Consider the following 23,113-nt stretch of genomic DNA (forward strand, 5'->3'; position numbering starts at 1 on the left):
TCGGTTTATTCTGAGCAAAAACTGAATTTGTGCAGACTCATTCAAAAATGGTTACTGGTTAGAACAAAATAAAAGAACAGTTAATAACGTTCATTATACATTATAGTACTTTGCGCTAAGGGGTGTGTGAAATACCAATTGCGGTGTCGCCAGATACCACTAGAGATGCAAGCAAACTGGTCTGGAAAAACAAGCTCATAATAAGCCACTTGCCTCAAAATAAACAAAAACTTTGAGATTAATCACAATAGAAATCGTAACAAGCATACAGTTAATTAACAGTTCAGTAACATTTTAATTAAAAATCTTTAAGGTTCAAAACACATTTCATTTTTTTTGGGCAGCATGAAGTGGTGTAGTTCCAAAAATATACTGATAAACCCTTTGGGCCTTTAGTTTCATGAAAAAATTATTGGAACAAATTTAACTGGTTATAACCAGCTTCCAGCATGTAAAAATAAAGTTTTCACTCCAGAACAATTGAAAATCACTTTGCTCCGGTTTTCAGTTACATTCTGCAAAAAAAAAAATTCATTCGTTTCCGGTTTTTGTTTTTGTTCCTTGAACCATTTTTAGTACCTGGTCGCAAGTTCAATGATTTGGTGTTTCCCGAAACCATAGTTCCAATGAACAATCGCAAACAGCATTGCAAAGTTATGTGGTTGAAACTACAGCTCTCCACCAGTGCTGCGTTATGAATTGTGTTCTGATATAATATGCAATGCAACAATGTGTGAAATTGAGCTTGGGTTCCTAAAAATGTTTGCGTTAGTGTATTGGGCCTTACAGGACAGAGTTTTGCTTACTTTGTTAATGGGTCCATTTGGGGTGTGTCGGGGTGAGACTCTGGGCGAGTTATTGAGGAAGCACTGGGGCATCTCGGCCATAGGGTGGTTCTGGTTCTGCCTGTACTCAAACCCAGAAGAAGAACTTCCACACAAGGGCAACGTCTGTAAACACATGCAGCAGGAGGCAGTATTAGGCCACTACATAGTGTTTTAAAAAATGTGTGTGTGTTGTTTTATGCATGTAAACAGCAGTCTCTTGTTCTTGGCCCAGGTTTCTTTTGTAATTGAAGAGTGCTCATTCTGTTTCTCTCTCTACTTTTGTCACATATTTATTCAGGTTTGCTTTTGATGTTGTTGAGAGGGTAATGCATCACCTGAACTCAACTGCTATTTCCTTGGCAACATCAAAGATAAGTACAGAACACATATCAGGTGAGAATTTCCATTTCAACCTATGCGCCAAATAAGAGAGAAATGCGTCTAGGCCTTGTCATCACAATAGTAAGCCAAAATAAATTGATGAAGTGCGAGTGGGAACATTGAGCAAGAGGAAAGTTTATGATAAGATCTATCAGCACCCTAAAATATACATGTATGCATAAATATGCATAAACAGTTCAAATATTTATACTTCTTGTATTGCAATAAATAAAAAAAATGTATTGTTTGTGATATCTCTATAAGAATTAGGCATAATGCATATCCTAGTTACCTGGTATCGTACGTATACTGTACACAACCAAATGCACATAACAAAGTTGAGTTTTTAACTGCGTTTCAAATTTCAGTTTCTTTTTAGAACTAGAAATTAAACTAGATATTTACATTTCCTGAAGAAGATGGGATGGGTGCCTTTCCATGCAAACCTTGCCGTCACGATATGTGAGTGATGTTACCAAATTGTTGTGCAGTTGCTAGGGTGTTTGGGGGGTTGCTATGGAATTCCTAGGCATTAACCTACTGACCCAAGTCAGAAGAACCCATCCACAAGCCTCTATGGTATTCTAGTGCCTAGATATGGCTTGAGAGCCTGCTTTAAATGTAAGACTTATGTAAAACAGGACATTCAATCATTAAGTTTTGTTTTCTTACATAAGAAATATTTTGCTCACTTGATTTGCAGATTGCGTCTGGTTTGAGTGTTGTTGTAACATTGTATTTTCGGACGTCTGTGTTTGCAGCAGTGGCGTTTGTGTGAGGTTTTGAGCCAGCCTGGGCACTGTTCCTTGGAGAATGTTATGCGCCTGCAAAGTATACAGACAAACTCAAATAAGACAAAATAATACTATAAAATTTCCTTCAGGAGACACTGTAAACAAAGTAGACATATCAAGAGACCTGTGTGGTAATGGGGTTGCTGGGCAGTCCGATGTTGGCAGGCAGTGAGATGGGCAGCAGCATCTGTGAGGCAGGTTGAGTGTTGATCAAGGCCTGTGTCTGGGGGACTTGCTGGGTGTTTATATAGAATTGCTGGACTTGGGTGTGGTGCATCTGGGCATGTGGCTCTTCCCGTTTCACACCTGTAGTTTGCGGCAGGGGACTGTTCTCAGAGCTGCAGCTGGGGGCGGCACTGTTCTCCTCTTTGATCTGGATCAGTGATAAGGGTTCTGGCTGCTGTCCTCCACCCTGCTGGCTCCTCTTTTCCACCTCCAACTGCATCTTCAGCTCCTCCACCAGTCGCTGCTCCTGTTCCAGCTTACGCATCAACTCCTCAATCTGACGCTCCTTCTCATAGAGGCGTTGGTCTTTCTCAGACACCTTGGTCTCCATTGCCATGTTTTCAGGTGTGGGTCTGATGGGTGATGTGACGGTGGGTGGGCGGGCTGGAGATTTGGTGGGACTGTTCCTGCTTTCCTCCATACTGACACTAGAGACCTCCAACCACTCTGGTGACAAGGGAGGTGTTGTGCTCATGCTGTCAGTTTGTAGAGAAGGTTTGGAGATGTTGGTGTCCATGACTGAAGCAGGTTGTAGACTCTCCTGGTTGGCTTTAAGTCTTTCTATGAGGTCCGTTTTTGTGCCTGACACAGGAAGTCCACGCAGCTTCAACTCCATCTTGAGTTCTGCCACCTAGAGGGCAAAAGAACAGCTCTACTTAAGCAACTTACTGTGTACAAGCTAGATATGAAGGTGAATCTCACAAAACCGGTCAAGAAAAGTCCAGGTCACATTTGCCACCAAAAGAAAAATATAAGATATTGTAAGAAAACACATCGAGAAAATTTTGTCTAAGGGGCCATTCACACTGAACACGTTTTTGACCCAGTCCAGCATGTTTTTTCACTTGTTTTCCTATGTAAATTTGCTTTAGACCAGGGGTTCTCACACTTCTATGGCATGAGATCTACTTTTCATAATGCTATTATTGTAAGATCTACCATGCACAATTTAAATACACATTGTTATGACGACACCAAAACTAATATTAACCAATATTAATTGTTAATAAGGTAAAACACACTGTTTCAAGTTGTCAAGTAATTATTCAAGACAAGGAAACCAGTGGCATAACTACAGGCAGTGCAGGGTGAGCAGCCGCACTGGGGCTGGAAGATGCTTTCTCCACAGCACGTAATTTCCTTGCAATGCTTGTGTAAATAACAAACATGGCATCTGAGGAAAACTTTGCTACTTTTGTTAACTATTTTTGTTCCAAACGTTCCACAGTTTCTGCTGTGTTTGTTTCCTTAACTTTTAAAATTGCGCCTGCCACTGCACTGTGCTGCAGTATTGGGGTTTCCCTCTTACATCATACTCCGTGATTCCCCCGGCACACTTGAGTGCAAACATGGATCGGAGGGCCAATAATCAATATTTTAAATTGGTGTCTTTTAGTTGATTGTGTGTTTTCATGTGTGTGATTTACCCTTTTCACACTGCAACCCCCCCATGAATGTTGAATTTGTGCCATTTGGGACAATGTCACATTCATACAATTTTAAGTGTCCTAATATTTATACTATAATATATAATAATAATATACTGTCTATGCAAAATAAAATTTATTTTTTGTTTTTCTTATTGGGGTAAAATTTGACCTGGACACCTTTTGACACCTTGTGAGATTAACATTTGGACAGGTATTACACCAGTGGTTCTCAAACCTGTACTGGAGGCCCCCCAGCACTGCACATTTTGCATGTCGCCCTTTTCTGACACACCCAATTTAAGTCTTGGAGTTTCAACGAACAAGCTTGTGAGCTGAATCAGGTGTATTTGATTGAGACGACATCTAAAATGTGTAGTGTTGAGAGGCCTCCAAGACAGGTTTGAGAACCAAAGTATTACACACCTTCATTTCATCCAGGTTGGCGGGCAGAGGCCCCAGTTTACGACTGGTCAAGGTGTTGTTGGGACGTGAAGTTGCTGCGCTGGGTAGAGACACCACAACTGAAGTCGGGCTGTTGCTCAGGGTGATGTTTGGGCAGCTGTTCTGACTCTCAGACCTGCAAAGGAGTATGCAGGATTTTAAATGCAATGAGAACTTCCTGTTCCCTCATCATTCACAATCAACAGCCTTTTCAAACAATAGAAGCAGAGGTATATCTTGCAGCAACAGAAGCCAAAATGGAAAATAATATGAGAAACTGCCATACTACGACTTGGGTGATAACAGGTCTGTTAGACAGGATTAATAGGTGAAACTATGGTTTTGAAAGGCTATCATTCTTAGTAAACAATGCCTGCATTCCTTTTTTAGTTTTATACCCATTCTGAAATATGTCAGTAGACTCTGAAATATCCAAATCATACGCAATTACCTATGTCACTTGAATCGTTGAATGACCAGCATTTCTATCAGAAATGACTCAGGTTTGGAATTAATACGAATGCAGAGATATTTAGATCATTAAGTAAGCCCCGTCCAATGGTTCAGTGCTCAGATACTTGCTTGAACCATCAGATCCTGCCAGAAGGTGATGACAGCAGGGGAGTGAAGCGTACCCTTACACAGGACAGGACCTGAACTTGTGGTGATGGGGTGGAGGAGGGTGAAAACAATGGAGGCATACAAGCGATGAAAGACAGCTGTGCAGAGCTTATAAATCGGAGGCTGTATTGTGATTGGATGAGATGCCCAAATTGAATGAATGCTTGAGAATCCTGAGTCTTCCTACTAGAGCTAAGCTTATGCTTCCATTTCTGTTGTTTTGGGTGCTGGTATTTTTTTCCTGGACCTTTAAATATCTTAATTTAATGAGCAAGATCATGCAGTTGAACAGCTTTTTTTTGCTGGTGAAAACGAGCTAGTTGAGGAACCAAACTTATAAGGCTGGATTTGTTTTGCATGCTAACTTTATTGGAAACGTGACACATACTTGAGGGGCGTGGGTAGTATTGCCTGGTAATTATAGTGCTGTTGCTGTTGGCTGAGGATCTGGAGCTGCAGAAACTGCTGCTGTTGTTGAAGCAGCCGGGCATATGAAGAGTCCATTGGGGTTTCATTGGGTTCATGCTTCTGGTCGGGCGGGATGTACTGGTGATACTTGAGCTTCTTGACCCGTGGTTTGGGTTCTTTACTCTTCTTACTGCGGCTCTTGTCACTGGGCTGTTTGGGCTGGCTCTGCTGCATGGAAAGAGGGGGAAAAGGGACAAGAATTGAGTGAAGATTATTAAAGCCGTCACCTGAAATCTCACAGCAAACTTACCAACCAAAGCCACCTTGTTGGTGCTAATGCCTTGTTAGCACCAGTCTGTTTGCTTTGTAATTTCAGGTAACTCCCACAAACTTCACCACTAGATCAAATCTCTTGTTAATAGAAGTGTCAGCACTCTTATAAAACCATGAGGTGAGAGATTTGTGGGCCAAACTGCAAGTAATTGCTGTGAATAGGTGGGACATGCATGAACATTTACCTAAAATGACAGGAAGAGGAAACAGGATGCATGGAGGGAACATGACCTTTATTGTTTCAAACTATCGAGTCACAGGATACAGGATTAAAAATGGCTTGTCTTCTGTTGAAGGCAGTTGAAAGCCATCAGGATGTAATAACCCCATTTCAAACCAGCTTATGTGCGCACAGACACCACAAACAAAAGTTTGTGCTCTCTTGCACAAGATCCACTGGGAGACAGGGTCAGCAGTGACCCTAAGTCATTAAATAAATATCTGCAGAATGCTTTGAAGGCATTTATTATGATAAATGCACAAGATATTGCCTGACTCTAGTTTGTTCTTCTCCGCATTATGAGCGTGCATATTTCATTTGACCTTCAATTGAAGACAGAAGTCAGCTGGTATTTCTATCTCTACATCTGCTGCTCTTTTAAAGCTTTTAGCCAAATATACCCTGACAAGTTACTCTAAACAGGCTGTTTACAATGACAAACTACAGCTTTAGGTATCTCCTATCTTTTCACTCTTGCACATAAGCAGTACTATAGACCGAGTGGAGCGAGTGTAAAAGGCTTAAAAGACTAGATCATGTTTTGGCTTATTGAATGTGTGCCCATGTTAGCATGTTTTATAAAGGAAAGTTAATCCTTTGACATCAAGTCCAGCCTATCTTAACTAGCTAAACCAGTAATTTTTCCTTGGTCAAACAGCTAGACCAGAACAATTTTGCGGTTCATCCAGCCTCAACAGCTAAGGTTATGTATGGTCCACCAGCTAGATCAGCAATAACCAGTATAAACAAGCATGGAAATTCCCACTGGTCTGAGCTTGTTATTTCAGCATGGCATTGATCTCCTTTCAACTTATCTCTTGACATTCTATAAAATTCTCAGTGGATTTCTGTGAATCATTACAACCACTCTTTCTGTTTCTCAGTCTGTGTGCCATAGTTTATCATCTAGTTTGAGCAGCTATTGAGAATTCAGCTGGAAATGCAGTGAGTCACTGACCATTATCTATAAAGAGTAAACATGGGCAGGAAATTACATCAGTGTGGTTGGGACATATGGTTTACCTTCACAAGAGTGGGTCCGGATTTAGTGGGAGTAGCAGTAGTGACTGGCTGAATGGCAGTCATTACACGACTGTTTGCATGATCTCCTACTGATGTTCTACTCAGGAAGTCTGTGCACTGGGTTGTAGGTGGACAAAACTGTGATCAAATGAGATTTAAAAATCATGAGGCCATCAGAATAGGAAGAGAAACATCAATCTAACCAGCAGCACAAGGCTGCCAGAGGAAAAGTAGACGCTCACTACTTTGCGGAAAGCGGTTTAATTGATCCATATGCTTTAATGAAAGTATTCTCTATATCAAGCCTTTTATCAACAGCTAACTGTAAATAGTAGCACACCAATGTTTCATCTACCATTATAAGTCACTATACTGAATGTAAGAGGCTGACCTGCAGGTTGGAGCCAGTCGGAGGCGATACAGAGGAAGCATCAGGCAGTCTGGCCTCTATAGGGGACGATACAGAGCCCTGAGACTCCTGACTAGCTGGTTGCTCTGGAGACAGAGCATCGCTACTGTCCTCTTCAAAGTTATAAATGTCCAGTGTCCTCGGGTAGTTCACTTCTCCAACTACAGTATAAAGAAAGAAAAAACAAATAAACAATAAAACAAAACCAGGCAAAGCAGGGCAAGACAAAACGAGGCAAAAAAAAAGAAAAAGATAAAACACAATCAAATATGAAGATAGTGATGTAATTTCTCCCCAGTTGCAGTAAATCCGAGGCCTGTTGCACGTAGCTGGCTTCAGTGGCTACCCAGGTAAGTTTGAGTTTAGTGTGAGCAAACTCTGTTTTATGTCTCTAGGCAGTGGGCCAGTTTTTACTGGTGGTCAACACCATAGCAACTTAAGCTACTCAGCTTGATACAGGTTTTATTCTGGGTAACGGATTGCAAACTTATGCTGAACTAATCAGCTGTGAGTGGTGACATCTCTGATGCAATAAAAGTCACTCCCCATGTATCTCTCCCCATGTAAAGAAAGCGCGCTTCATGTGGAAATGTATTAATTAATTTAGATTTATATATCAAGATTTAATATATTAAACCTATATAGTAAGATATTATAATATGGTTTATTTGAAAGATCCAGGAACCTTGTATGTTTTGAGCAGCACATTAAAAATGTATTAATGGGTTTCTTTTCATTTCTTTACATACTGTACTTGAATGCAGTGTGTGATGCTGTGAACCACGGAAACAAAATCTTGTTTGCAGAAGTGTTCATAAGGCGATTCTCACACTTTTAAGATGCATTTGTGTGACGAGTCTTTCCACCTAAACAAATAACCTGAAACTTACTCTGAAACTCAGAGTAAGCTACTAGCTACACGCAACATGCCTCTGGTGATTAAGCACATAAATTATTCACTGTCTATATTTACCAATGATGGCTTCTTTGACACTTGAATCAACAGGAAGTATGTTCTTCTCCACCAGTTCCAGTGGTCCAGGCCTCTGTGCAATCTTCTCATTGAGATCATCAGCTAGACGGGCCCTCTTCAGTTTCATCTGAGTGGCTTGCAAAGAAGGCTCCGCCAGGGTTTCTGAAATATACAAACAATTTCAAAACACATAAAAGTCCTTATCACATCTTAGTTACTAATTTCTAATGAACAAAAGTGCTCTGACTATGCTAAATCACAGCACCTGATTGGTGAGTTGATTACCTTGCAGGATGTGCATTCGGACGAGTTCAGCACGTTCAGGTCTGCTCCGAATTTTATGCTTCAAGAAAATCTCAGTCTGTAAAAAAATAAATAAATATGATGGCACAACTTTAGTAAACACGTCTCGGCTTGTAATTATTGTAACTGCACATTCAATTATGCAACAATGAATCAAACTAATTAGTGATCCATAATTTTACCATGCAAAACTTGCATATGTACATTAAATAATTATCATTGGTCAGTTCAGTAATGAAGAACAAATGCAAGACGAAAAATATTTCTGAGTCTTACCCTTGCCCTCTCTAGGCTTTTGACCTGCTCATGAAAAGCTGCAGGAGTTTTCAATGCTAGAAAGGACAACAAATTAAAAACGTTAATTCTTTTTTTTTAATCCCCTTTTCTCCCAATTTGGAATGCTCAATTCCCACTACTTAGTAGGTCCTCGTGGTGGAGCGGTTGCTCACCTCAATCCAGGTGGCGGAGGACAAGTCTCCGTTGCGTCCGCTTCTGAGACAGTCAATCTGCACATTTTATCATGTGGCTTGTTGTGCATGACACAGTGGCTCATGTCACTCTCCGCGATCCATGCACAAATTTCCACGCACACCATTGAGAGCGAGAACCACTTATCGTGACCACAAGGAGGTTACCCTATGTGACACTACCCTCCCTAGCAACCGAGCCAATTTGGTTGCTTAGGGGACCTGGCTGGAGTCACTCGGCACACCCTGGATTCGAACTCGTGACTCCAGGGGTGGTAGACAGCGTCAATACTTGCTGAGCAACACAGACCCCCTTAAAACTTTCATTTACACAAGTCAAGTGTCATGACATCTTTATAAAATATTTCATCTTTATCTAATACCTCTTTAGACATGTTTTTCCAATACCTCCAAGATCAAGTAAATCGGCTGATATTGTTGACCTGATTCCAAAAGCAGCACAGCAAAAACCTCTTAAACATTTTGCAGTGGCAAATACTGTACAAAATATCAGCCAAAAGGAAAGATTAAGCAGTTCTAAAATGATCTTATCGGATCAAGTTAAACTAGAAAGTCAGCCATTTGACACGCTTCAAAAGAACCTGTGCTTAAAAGGGTAGTTCACCCAAAAATGAAAATTCATCCTCATATTTTTCCATGGAACATAAAAAGATGATGCATGTCAGAATGTCAGCCTCAGTCACTATTCACTTTTATTGCACCTTTGTTCCATACAGTGAAAGTGAATGGTGACTGATGACTAAATGACAACAGAATTGTCATTTTTGGGAGAACTATACCTTTAACAAATAAATACAACACCGAAACAGTTCTGCTATGACCATTTCTGTGAGTGTTGAGTTGTCATCAACAGGAAATGAGTGCTCTACTCCATGTCCAGACAAAGTGGCTGTGTTTTGATTAGTCAAGATATATCTTGCTTGCTCCTCTATGATAATTCAGATCACTAACAAGCCTTGCCTCTGAAACAGTCATGAAAACTAATATGAAATCTTGATATTAATATGATAAAAGCCTTTGCAAACCAGTAAGACTGGAATTCACCTCTCACTTTCATTGTATTCAGAAAAGAAACAATGAAAGTGAATAGTGACTGAAGCTGTCACTCCCTAAAATGATGCCTAACATCCCCTTTTGTGTTCCACAAAGAAATAAAGTAATATGACTTTGGAACGACACAAGAGTGAGAATTTTTTTGGATGAACAATCCCTTTATGAAGCCAATAACTGGTCTTTGTGGGAGAATTCGAGCCATTATGCATTGACTATAAAGCCCGGGAGGTAACCACAGATCTTGCTGACCAAAAGTGCAAGCTCAGTCGCTGACTCACTCTTGTTACTCTTGGAGCTTGGACTGTGACATTAGGGGCCCTCTACAGACAGCAGGACAGCTCCCACTGTTCCAGACAGAGATCAGTCACACCATTGTTCTATCTCCACTTTCTTATCAGATCGTATCCTCAACAGACGCTTTCTTTTATTAGAACTGCTCTGCTTACCGACACTTATAACTTAGCCCATCCCCCTACTGCCAAAGGAATAATCTAAAAAAATTTAAAATACAAAAACCTTTGCTTGGTGGTAAATGTGCTCCACTTTACTCAGAGGAAGCATTTGTGCAGAGCTTGGATGATGGAATTATGTGCAAAATCAGGAATGCTCCGGTTGAATAAAACGTATACAAGGTTTAAGGAATAGTCCACCCAAAAATGAAAATTCTCTCATTTACTCACCCTCTTGCCATCCCAGATGTGTACGACTTTCTTCAGCTGAACACAAAGATTTTTAGAAGAATATTCAGCTTTGTATATCCATACACTGCAAGTGAATGATGGCCAAAAGGTCCAAAAAGCATATAAAAGGCAGCATAAATGTAATATTTAATACTTAAATATTGATCTGTTTCTAAATTCCACCTATCACTTATGAACACAGGAATTTAATCACTGGAGTAATTAATTTTATGCTGCCTTTATGTGCTTTTTGGAGCTTCAAATTTCTGGCACCATACTTGCATTGTATGGACCGGCCTAAAAAGCCTAAATATTGTTATAAAAATCTTTGTGTTCAGCTGAAGAAAGTAAGTCATACACATCTAGGATGTCATGAGGGTGAGTAAATGATAAGAGAATTTTCATTTTTGGGTGAACTATCCCTTTAAGATAGTTTGTTGGCACTTCGCTGGGTTCTCAGCCTGACTAGAGCCTACTGGCCAGTCTTAACAGGTTGGGAATCCAGTTAAGACAAGCCAAACATCTTAGGCCAGATCTCAGCTGTTTGTTTTAACAGAGTTGTGAGGCTGTGTGTTTATGACTGTGGATTAAGTGTTAAATTAACAAGGACATTTTAGATTTTAGTAACATGAAAGTCCACTTTGGGTAGGCAAAATTTGTCTAAACATTAACAGAGTTAAACGTTCTGTTTCCATGAAGCAAGCATACTCACGTGGCATGATGCCCTGGTCTGCGAGCTGCTTGCGTGTGCGCCTCTGCTGTAGTCTGAGCTGAAGCACTGTTGAGGAAGCAAGAAACCGAACTCAGTACATCATGCGAGTTCCACACTTCAAATATTGCCTGAGACAGCACTAGATACAGTCAAATATTGTCGTGAGCACATCCCACATTCATTATCAGATTCTTCATCCAGTGTTCAATGACCAAGAGCAACCACTTTATTCTAGGTAAATATATATCTGTATTATTCTCAGAAAATAATGTTTTTTTTTTGTGCCTGACATTTTATGAAATTTTTTTATTTCCTTTCTTTCTTAAAACCTCCTATGGTCTTTGGTCATTTTTGACCAGAATCACTTTGACTGATTTAATAAAATGATTTATTTTATCTGTGCAGTACAAGACTTGGTGACTTTTGTTCCACTTGAACATACAAGTAAAAACAAACATTGTGGTCAAAATTGGCCGACCATTGAATATGAATAGGAAAGACGGAGCACAGAGCAATTTCTTATCCATCAAATACAATCAATAAATCAGCCACAATGCAGAAAAGACATTATAAAACATCCAGAGTGCAAAACATACCCACACACGAACTGCTGAGACTATAACGCAGACATTTTATATATATATTTTTTGTCAAATAAATCAGCCACAATGCTAAACAAACTCACACACACACTCAGAAACTAGGGGGCGAGACATTAACACCCACAATGCATAACGCGCACAAACATACACAGAAATAAATGCGTGAGAATAAAACATCCAGAAAGCAGAACCCACAACATAACCCACACATTCATACCCACCCAAACAGAAATAAAGCTGTGCAGTCCATCTCCCAAGAGACAATAAAACGGTCATGGTGTACATACAATGTAAAAAAAAATCCATCTACAAGGTACATGCCATCCTAACAGCATATGGTCACAGATGCATGAATGCATAAAGACATTGCATCATTCTTTACTGTTCACAGTAATAAAAGGAAAACCAAAACTATGGAAATAAAAATCAATAATTCTGCCAAAAAACATGGTTACAGTTTTACTATAGTATATATTTAATATAGTTTGAAAATGAATCATGGTTACATCTTCCACAAATTAACCACATTGCTACTATGGTCAAACTATTGTAACCATGTGTGTTTTTTTTTTTTTTTGGCAGACTGATTGTGATTTTTATTACTATTGTTTTGGTTTTCCTATGGTTTTCCCACAAATATAATAGTTAAAATATGGTTCCTGTAGCACAACCCTGGTAAATGTTGTGGTTAGTGTGGTTATACTAAAAAAAAAATACCATATAGTTCAACTACAATATAATAAAAATAATAATCAGTAAAATAGTTTTGCATTCCCTTGCAATTAATTTAACCATTTCAGCAATTAAATTCCCTCCCTGTCCCTCTAGGGACTCAGTAGATTTCTAATTTTCTAAGAAATCATATTATGCCACCTCTGGTTCAAAATACCAGGGCCGTACCACCACAGACATTGGGAGCCACCACAGCTGAACTCGTTATCTCCAATATTCAGATCAGTATTCAACATTTTAAACTATTACCACCATCCAAAATATGTAGATACAGCCTTCAAAAAAATCCAATAGTTATTTGTTAGCCTAAAAGGCCAAAGTAAACTTACTTCGGATATCCGCATTGTTGATTGCTCCACACACAGCATGCATGACGTAAATTTCTTCATTAGCACAGACTGAACAGACTGACCGCACTCGGCCCAGATTTTCTCGACCTGTGGACACAGTCCTCATCTGTGTGTATCGGTGGTGTATGCACCAACCATTGACTATACTAAAAGAGCATCACAAAGCAGTTGTAGTCGCATGCGTCAAATGCATTCATATTCGTGCATGGTCAGAAAAGTATATTTGAAAAGGCAACGCGGTCCGTTATGTGCAATCCGATCCAGAACGCAGAAAAACAAAGCATACCCGGGCCTTAAGCCTTACCCTAGAGCGCAATATTATTTAAACCACATCATAGTAAGTCCATACTTTATATAACTTGAAAAAATTACCTGTCAACATAATTTGTGCTAACTCTGTTACATTCTAAATGTTTTGGGATTGAATGTAACTGGGTTGAAGATCGACTTAAGATTTATTCGTTGGAATGTAATAAAAGTATCAGATGGAACTAAAGCTCAATAGTACTGACCTCAAACGCAATCATATAACAGATTGCTGTTTATAAAGAGCGATCAACAACAAAAGAACTTCCAAAGTACATAAGTGGGAAAATAATAAACAGTGCAGTGGTCCTATCAACTTATCACGATGATGTCATCTTAAGTCTTGGCAGAACCATCTGCTTTCCATGTGCTGCCCATAAAAAGTGAGATGCTTAGAGTTTGGCTTTGGATGAGGAAACACTGATCCATTAAAACCAAAGAACATCAAGAAGACAGTGAATGCCTGAGTGGAAGGCTGAAATATGCACAGCCTACTACCTTTTGGTCAGTGCTGAATGCCATTTTACCATCCTAATAAACTGCAGATGGGGCTCAGTTTATACATTTATAAACAAGCAAGCATGGACATGTTTGTTCAAGAGAATAACACAGCTCCTCTGCAAAAATATTTGAAAAGGAGGGTGACAGTTGATGCTGACAAACAGGACAGCGCAGTGTGGAACATACCCACCCTCCCAACCCTTCTGCCCATCATGAGCACTGGGAGAGGAGAATGATTCTGATTGGCTGCCGAATGAGGCCTAGCACAGTTCTGCCGAGCTCCCAGGAGAGCGACCATTCTGTCTGACTCACCCTTGCTAAAATAAACCAAACCGTTGTGAGAACAAGGCCTGGGAAACAGAAGACTTTAAAAATGGCATGGGGGGTGGGAGCTGTGTGGAACACATCCATTCTCCATCACAGACAGCAGCTGGGTTAAAACTCAGTAGAGAGACTAAAGGGGGAGTGAGTGTACGTTCAATGCCCCCTAAAACCCAAAAGTTCAGAACACACTGTCCCAGCCCATATTTCGATTATGCATCTGTTGTTCTGTAGCGGGTTACGCTATTTAAGCAGTTATCCATTACAAATCAAGATCCATACCACCAGCAAGTGGTCTTTTTCTAAAAGCGGTGATTGAAACTTGATGGAAGAGAGGCATTTCATTGGCAGAAAAATACCATAATTTATCTTTACATCAGCACCGGCAATACATGTTTGTTGAGTTGATGTCAACCCTGATGTTCTTTGGTGAACCCTGGCTGACCCTGTATGATTCAAGCTGCTCCAGAGCTCACCCTCAATCTCTGCAATAAACAAAAGGCAGCTTAGATCGCTCTGGGTTTTACTACCTCTCTCAATTTTCAATCTTAATTCCCCAGACGTTTTGGTAACACACTTTACAATAAGGTTCTAAACATCTACGTTAATGCATTAAGCATCATGAACTAAAAATAATATATATTTTTTTTACAGAATTTCTAAGTCTTTGTGATTCAAAAAGCATTTGATTAATGCATTAGTGTTCATTGCTAGTGCATAATGCATTAAAGGGCTAGTTCACACAAATGTAAATTCTATCATTCACTTATACTCATGTTGTTACATTTACTTGTATTGAAAAAGATGCAATGAAAGTGAATGGAGACTGAGGCTGTCATTCTGCCTTTCTTTCCTCAGTGGAACACAAAAGGAGATGTAAGTCATATAGGCTTGGAAGAATACAGTAGTTTAATTTTTGGGTGAACTGTCCCTTTAACATGTACAACTTTTAATGTTAAAAATGTCAGCAACACTCTACAACACTTCACAACCTTTCTATTAGTTAACAGTAGTAAATGCATTAGTTATCATGAACTAACAAACAATACATTTTTACTGCATATATTAATCTTGGTTAATGTTAATTTATGAAAGTAAACCTGGTCATTATTGGTTTAGTTCACAATGCATTAACTAGTGTAAAAGGGATATTTCACCCAAAAATGAAAATTCTCTCATCATTTACTCCCTCCCTCATGCCATCCCAGATGTGGATGACTTCCTTTCTTCTGCTCAACATGAAGATTTGTAGAATATTTCAGCTCTGTAGGTCAATACAATGCAAGTGAATGGGTACCAAAATGTTGCAGTTCCAGTCTCCAGTGGTTAAATCAATGTCTTCAGAAGTGACAAGATAAGTGTGGGTGAGGAAAAAGAAGAATATTTAAGTCTTTTTTACTATATTCTCCTCCCTGCCCAGAATGTGGCGATATGCACAAAGAATGTGAATTGCCAAAAACAAAAGAAGAAGAATGTGAAAGTGGAAATACTGATCTGTTTCTCACCCACACCTTTCATACGACATGTACTTTATTAAACCACTGGAGTCATATGGAACACTTTTACGCTGCCTTTGTGCTTTTTGGTGTCCATTTACTTGAATTGTAAGGACCTACAGAACTGAAATATTCTTCTAGAAATCTTCATTTGTGTTCAGCAGAAGAAAGTAAGTCATACACATCTGGGATGGCATGAGGGTCAGTAAATGATGAGAGAATGTTCATTTTTGGGTGAACTGTCCCTTTAACATAAAAGATTTCATTTAAAAAAAAATGTATTAGTAAATGTTAAAAGTTGTCATTACATAGCAATAGCAATAGCAACTTTATTTATATAGCACATTTAAAAAACAACACAAGTTGACCAAAGTGCTTTACATTGTAACACATAACACAGAAGGTAAAAAAGATCTAATCTTAAAAGTAAGCATCACATAGGCAGCAACACGTTTAATAAAAAATTATCACTGATTAAAAGCTATTGAAAACAGATGTGTTTTAAGTTGTCTTTTAAAATCCTGCACATTAGCGGCATCTCTAATATGTTCAGGCAAACTATTCCAAAGTTTAGGCGCTGCTACAGCAAAGGCACGATCACCTTTTTTATTTCGATGTGTCCTAGGTATTTTGAGTAGCTTCTGAGTCGCAGATCTTAAAACTTCGTCCAGTCTGATATTCAGTTAAAAGATCTGACAGAGTCCATGCAGAGATTTGTACACCAGTAACAAAAGTTTAAAATCAATCCTATAATAAACCGGAAGCCAGTGCAAGGAGATCAGGGTAGGAGTAATGTGTTCACGTTTTTTAATCCCCATTAAAAGTCTAGCAGCTGAATTTTGAACTTTTTGTAAATGAGAAATAGATGACTGACTAATTCCCGTATATAACGCATTACAATAATCAAGTCTGGATGTTATCAAAGCGTGGATCGCGGTTTCAAGGCCTTTAGACGTCAAGCATGATTTCATCTTTGCTAGATTGCGTAAGTGAAAGAAACTTGACTTTACAACAGAATTGATCTGTTTGTCTAGTTTTAAAGAGCTGTCCATATTTACACCTAGATTTCGAATACATGTTTTAACATGAGGTGACAAAAGGCCAAAGTCTATTTCTGCTGTACCCTTGGCTCCACTAGAACTGCAGACAATAATCTCAGTCTTGGTTTCATTACATGTTAAATAAATGTACAAAAATAAAATTAACCAATATTAATAAGTGCTGTAAACATATTATTAATTATTAGTACATGTTAACTAAATGTTAACAAATATACCTTTTTGTAAAGTGTTAATAAAATGTCCTAATATACAGTATTTAGACATGAGCATTAATCCAGTTTAATAAATTGTCAAAGTACAGTTCATTATTAGTTAATGTTAAATATTGTTTTAATTAATGTTAATGTTCACATTTTTATTGTAAAGTGTTACCAACTTATTTATGTTAAGCCCAACATAACCAGACACTAGCAACATAAATTCAATGGATGGGCTTTATGGCTACTCTCGATTCACTGACCTGCACTCTGTTGACATTACCATTAGGAAATATATTTTACCAGCTCCACCGATGACTATATCTTCATAAACTCTTGCAAGAACCATATATAATGTGAAGCGATTGAAGACTAATGTATGTTGGCTTTGGTCTGAGATTTGATAAAAGAAAATACCCTTTGGTTTACAGCAATCAGTGATGGGCACCATTCCAGCAACTAATAACTCAAACACAAAACTCTTATAACTTAAGTCATACATCAGTAGTACTGAAGGCTGCATTGATATCTTTTGCTTGCTTGAGTCTTACTGCTAAGTAAACCAGTAAAGAGGTGTTACTCCCATAACAAATTAAAAGCAGATAAACATCCTGAAGAGGCATGATAAGGGTGCCAAATGATTAACTGAACGATGAGGTAATGTTGGAGTATGCGTTTGAATGAAAACCTGAATGTTACACAATATGTGATAAATCAGATCTCAAAAAGCCAAAAAAAATACCTGATATGATCCTTAAAAATGATTTTCATTGGTGTATTTAATACTACTATGACTTGAATAAAACCAGTTAATTTATACTTTACATTTTTCAAAAAAATTTGTAACCACTATGATCTTCTCAAGATGTGTTCAGTGATAATTACCAGCTGCTTTTCCAGGTATTCCTTCACGTTTAGTATCAACATCAACATCTTAATGCAAACCCACATGCAATCCACATTGGAATTTAAAAAAGGTTTCTAATGAATTGGATTTACCCCTGCAGACATTCAAGGTGTCCACCTCAAGGCAGGCCATGGAGCTGAGAGATGGATCAGACAGTGGCCGTGTCTGGAGTCCCATGGATTGCTGTGGGAAATGAAGACCGAGGCAAAACAGCGAGAGCTGGCAGGAAACTCCCCAGCCCGTTCCGACAAGTTCCTTCACAGGCTGTCTCTAGACTGCTTGTGTGCGTGTAGTTCTCAGTGGATTGAGCAAATGTGTGCTTTCTTTGCAGCAGTTCAGCTCAGGCTCCGTCAGTGGGTGACTGGAGGGGCGGGACAAAAGCTTCTAGTTGTTAACCCTCAACAGCACTGAACATTACGGAAATACTATACTTCAAAAGCAAACTGCATTCTAGACAATAAAAGGAGGAACTGAGAGCAAAAACATTCACTACATTAGTTTTAGCCGTGAGAAAATTAATTTTGTAGGTATTTTGACTCGAAAAAAACATGTCGTCATGGAACAAAATGACAAAAACAGCCCCAGGCATATCGGTGTTTGTCTTTGTCACTCACTGTGGCCATAAACAGATCATATCTAGGGATTACAGATGAGATTTCACATTTCACTCTTTCCCACTGCTATGTCAGCTATCGTCCTTTAATATAAAGCCCTGTGTGTCTCAAGGGACTCTGCACAAAAAGACATTACATTTAATTTATCTACATTCAGTGCTCTCTAACACGGTCACCGGAGATTAGTAATGCTAAGTAGTAAAGAAAATATTGGAACAAATCCTATCTGAATTGGCTGAAGTGACCTAAACAATGGAGAAGAACCATCTGTAGTGGGTGTGTGTGTGGGTTTTGGGGTGGGAGGAATCCACCACTATATGCTTGTCACTATGTTTGGAAAATGACAACCCATATTTCCAATTAAAATAAATACTAAAATCAAATGAATTTCATTCTCAAACAAGCATACTTCTGTCTATATGGAAAGAACACTGTACTAAAATACGGTCAATCTTTCCCACATTGGTATTCAGTGGCATCGCAATTCCGTAAAATTGAGCAAAACAAAATGCAGTGTTGCCCAATTCCCAAATTAATGACTCATATCAGCTTGTTCTTTGAATCTAGAGTGCAAAATATACAGCAAAACCAGTGTAGCCAGATTCCAGAATGAATGACTCATGAGCTAGTTCTTATGAAGCAACAAGAAAAAAAAACAACAACAAAAAAGGGCTACCTTACGAATAAATTACTTTTATCAGCCGGTTCATTTTTCTGAATAAAAAAAAAACAAAAACAAAAAAAAAAAAAACTTACTGAAATCAATAAATTCCCCATTTTCAACTCAAGACTTACCCAAAGTTACCCATTGAAGTTAGTTATAATTTTAAAACATATGTACAAAAAATCATGACCACTCACATGAGATGAAGACTTCAGTCATATCAGTAACCTTATAAAAGCCGTTTTAATAAACATGGAGAGGGTCCGCACATGGGAGCTGCTAAGTTAGAATCACACGACCAGCCGAATACTACTCGCTTAATCTCAGTAACAGTGCTGTTATTGGACACTTTCACTCATGAATTAAATTAATCGTGGCTGACCGTGATTAGTGAATTTCTAAAATGGCAATGGCACCGTTTACCAAAAACGACTGTGTTTTTGAATGATGCTGCATCAATGTACCTAGGTATCAGTGTAATTTCGAGATGACAAAAAAAAAAAAAAAAACACACACATTGCTCAATCCACCTTTAAATCAGGAGTAAATATGGACTATGTTCATATGGCTATGTGTAGTTTAATATCCACATAAAGTTGATACTGATATTTTATAAAGCCCAGGCGGAGGACCAGAGAGTGTTCCAGAACCTGATGCCGCCTGGTACTCCAGGAGCGACAACGGCCACAGGAACCCCACCTCAGATCACCGAGGCAAAGATGGGTCCCCGGAACCACCCCAAAGCTTTCCTTGAGCTGTTCGAGTGGGCCACTGCGGGGTCGGGCCAGCCACAGATGCAGTGGGCGGTCCGCCTGCATACGCTTTTGTTGGCGGAGGCTCAGTTCGCAGCCCAACAACTACCAGTAACTAACATGCTGGAGTACCCAGATCTGAAGCGGGCCATCCAACAGCGGGTCAGCCAACTCTTCAGAACTACCTGCTTGGGAAGGCCTTCACCCTCTGTTTGGACCATGGCCTGCTCCAATGGCTCCACTGCATGAAGGACACTAATCGATCATTCATTGGGTCTCATCGGGTGGTGGGGATATGTGGAGGCAGAGGCATATGCATTCCACTTTTTAAGTGTTTGTCATTCGACGTTCCTTACATGCTAAATAAAAAGGCAACGCATAATCGGAGAGAGCATTGGCCAAGTTTAGTCAAAATGTTGCGGCAGCAGGAACATTTTGCAAAATATGTTCATAGTGAGTGGTAGTGGTGTAGTGGTCTAAGCACATAACTGGTAATCTGTTAATCAGAAAGACGCTGATTCGAGCCCCACAGCCACCACCATTGTGTCCTTGAGCAAGGCACTTAACTCCAGGTTGCTCCCGGGGATTGTCCCTGTAATATGGGCTCTGTAAGTCGCTTTGGATAGAAGCGTCTGCCGAATGCATAAATGTAAATGTTCTAGTGTGTGCACTTTTAAGACAAATTTAGAAACTAGACAGGTATGCACACTGTCCTGACAAGTGAGAGAAAAACAACATGCAACAGCAAATAAAAAAAGCCCAGGCCATGTGAATTTAAGTGACGACCCTGGAATGAATTTATTGGAGTGTCTGTGAAATCCTCAGCCAAACTGATCCAACAAAGATTGAGAACAGCATCAGTTGGCCATTCAGTGGTATACTGTACATATAATAGCTATGACTCAATGCCAGGATCTGAAGTTCTTCTAATGCAGATGCACTGCAATTTTATTGAAAATTGTGTTTTAGAAGGGGAATTTGTTGAAACTGTGGTGACATAAAATTTCAATACAGCTAGATGGGTGGGTTGAAAAGAGGAAGGATGGGTACCATCTGTGTTTTAGCTTGAGCAGGAACAGATCGTGTTGATATGGCCCTGCGTAACACAAACCCTCCCTGAGACCAAAATATACCCAAGCTCAAGGGAGCAGGAATCAAACAATATTGGCAGCAAAACAACAGGTTTTAAACATATTTTTTGCTTGTCTTATAAATATACAAGAAAAGTGTGTTCTGACAAATTACATTTACTAAACTCATAACTTGCATCTCAAAACTGATAAAAAGCAGAAACTATTCCTTGTATTGTATTAGGATTTATTGTGAGTTTGTTAGGTTTATCACTGATAGAACACATAATGTTCTCATTATATAGCTACAACCCTTTAATTAAAGGTCATGTAAAATGACCATTTCATTGAATTTCCAATTCAAATGTTCTCTTAGGTCTGTCCACTCTTATATACTTGGTTACCAGGAATGGGTTGTACCCGATTACTCTGATCTAACAGAAATAATTGATCATGAAAATACTAGCTGCATTATTTTGTTTTTCCAACTTTTTTTTTGGGATCAAAATACAAGGAAAATACAAAAATGTTCCACATACTGCCTCTTTTTATTTTGCAGTGAGAACCAATTTATTGGACTTTCAAGCGCCTTACCAGATTTAAATAAACATTTGATAAAGTCTTGATATGGCCAAAATGAACTTTTCATTAAAAAAATACAATTCTTAAGAAAATGCTGTTTCACCTGGGAGCAATTTATCATAAGTAGTACTCTAGCTAACATTTACAACATGTTATTCATGCATTAACAAATTTTGGCCTAATATATATACACACACACACACACACACACACACACACACACACACACACACACACACACACACACACAGACACACAGACACACAGACACACAGACACACAGACACACACACACACGCTGAGCAGTTCTCAAATATTTTAACATATTAATTTTTTTTTCTAAAGAATAAAATGACAGGTTTTTATAGTCTGATCATATTAGCCTGCTCATAAGGTAGCATTGTCCAATAAAAAAAAATTAAATCAATAAATAAAAATCAATACTTCAACATTAGTTAATCATAAAGAGAAATGCATCAATCTATCAAGCTTGTGCCGACGCTCCCTATACACATATTACACAGTCTATGTAGGGCACCAACTCCCATAGGTGGGCACCAGAAACTCCACCGGCTGCCCTTCCTCGATTGTTATACATTATTCAAGGACCCAATAGCAGTTGTAGAACATAGACGATCAGCTCGCATCACGTCAAAAGTTTGATTTATTCATTTTGTAAAGTTGGGGAACGTATACTTTCAAAAGGTATGTATACCACTTAAAGATGGTTAAAATGGCAAGCTAGGTTTCTTAAAAATGTGAGACAAGCTTAATAAAAATAAGATGCAATGAAACAGACGAGGATGTCTGTCTGACACACATATTTACATATTGCAGATGTACACCCCCTCAATAGTATTTGAAAGATTTTTAGAAAGCAAACAAAATCAACAAAATGCCCATCCCTACCTGGTTCATACATTTATATCAAAAACACAAATACAATGCAAAATATTTATATCATTTTAGTGTACAAGAATTATAGGATACAATAACTTAAGATTTTATTCATAGTCCGCAAACAAACAGGGTAATTCCAAGGTCATGTTAAATATTGAAGTATCTGAGTGAGTCATAGTTTCATGTCTATTTAAATACAACAGGTCTGAGAAAACAGCTTAGCCCAGAATGTAATGACAAGAGAGTTGAGTAGTGGGAGCAGAAATACAAACATGCCTGATGGGGACTCGGTTTTCTTCCTTAAATTACCCAGTAGCCTCGAGGACACAGTGAGATTCTCAGGGGCAGGAATGTGTGTAGGGAGTGGGACATAAACTTTTGCAGTAGTCGGCTCAATTGGTAGACAAACAGATGTTGCAGAGTAGTTGGACATGGTTCACTGCTAGACTGCCCAATGGACCAGCCCTTTTGTGCCTTCCCATTAGGGCTCATACACTAGTAAACATTTCCAGATTGAAGCTTTGGCCTCTATTGGGAGCACCAGACAGAATGATAACATAACAGTGACAAGAAAGTCTCATGTTATATTGAGACTGATTTGACTGTTTGGATGTTTGGTGCCCCAGACCCCAATGATGTACATAAAAAAAATTATAATAGTAATTGTGATATTAACCTCAAATGTTGTTTTGACCCAATCAATACCCAGCAGGCAGTTTTATTATTTTAGCTGTATT

General features: G+C 38.9%; 1 protein-coding gene across 5 annotated transcripts in view; it reads right to left on the minus strand.

Annotated features, from left to right (window-relative positions):
- The window catches only part of mrtfbb (myocardin related transcription factor Bb), a 48,376-nt gene that overhangs the window by 4,259 nt on the left and 21,004 nt on the right, over nt 1-23,113 (minus strand). For 3 of the 5 annotated variants that reach the window (XM_052138688.1, XM_052138689.1, XM_052138690.1), the window contains 11 exons: nt 11,322-11,387; nt 8,665-8,720; nt 8,371-8,446; nt 8,086-8,247; nt 7,095-7,273; nt 6,704-6,841; nt 5,108-5,355; nt 4,081-4,234; nt 2,127-2,858; nt 1,901-2,032; nt 807-950 (listed from right to left, as the gene is read on the minus strand). In XM_052138688.1, the coding sequence (XP_051994648.1) occupies nt 807-950; nt 1,901-2,032; nt 2,127-2,858; nt 4,081-4,234; nt 5,108-5,355; nt 6,704-6,841; nt 7,095-7,273; nt 8,086-8,247; nt 8,371-8,446; nt 8,665-8,720; nt 11,322-11,387 (2,087 nt within the window). Of the gene's footprint in view, nt 1-806; nt 951-1,900; nt 2,033-2,126; nt 2,859-4,080; nt 4,235-5,107; nt 5,356-6,703; nt 6,842-7,094; nt 7,274-8,085; nt 8,248-8,370; nt 8,447-8,664; nt 8,721-11,321; nt 11,388-17,886; nt 18,089-23,113 lie in introns of those variants that run through there. The other 2 variants (XM_052138692.1, XM_052138691.1) reach the window with 2 other exon arrangements.

This window comes from Xyrauchen texanus, chromosome 12 (assembly GCF_025860055.1).
Source record: "Xyrauchen texanus isolate HMW12.3.18 chromosome 12, RBS_HiC_50CHRs, whole genome shotgun sequence".
Taxonomy (NCBI): domain Eukaryota; kingdom Metazoa; phylum Chordata; class Actinopteri; order Cypriniformes; family Catostomidae; genus Xyrauchen; species Xyrauchen texanus.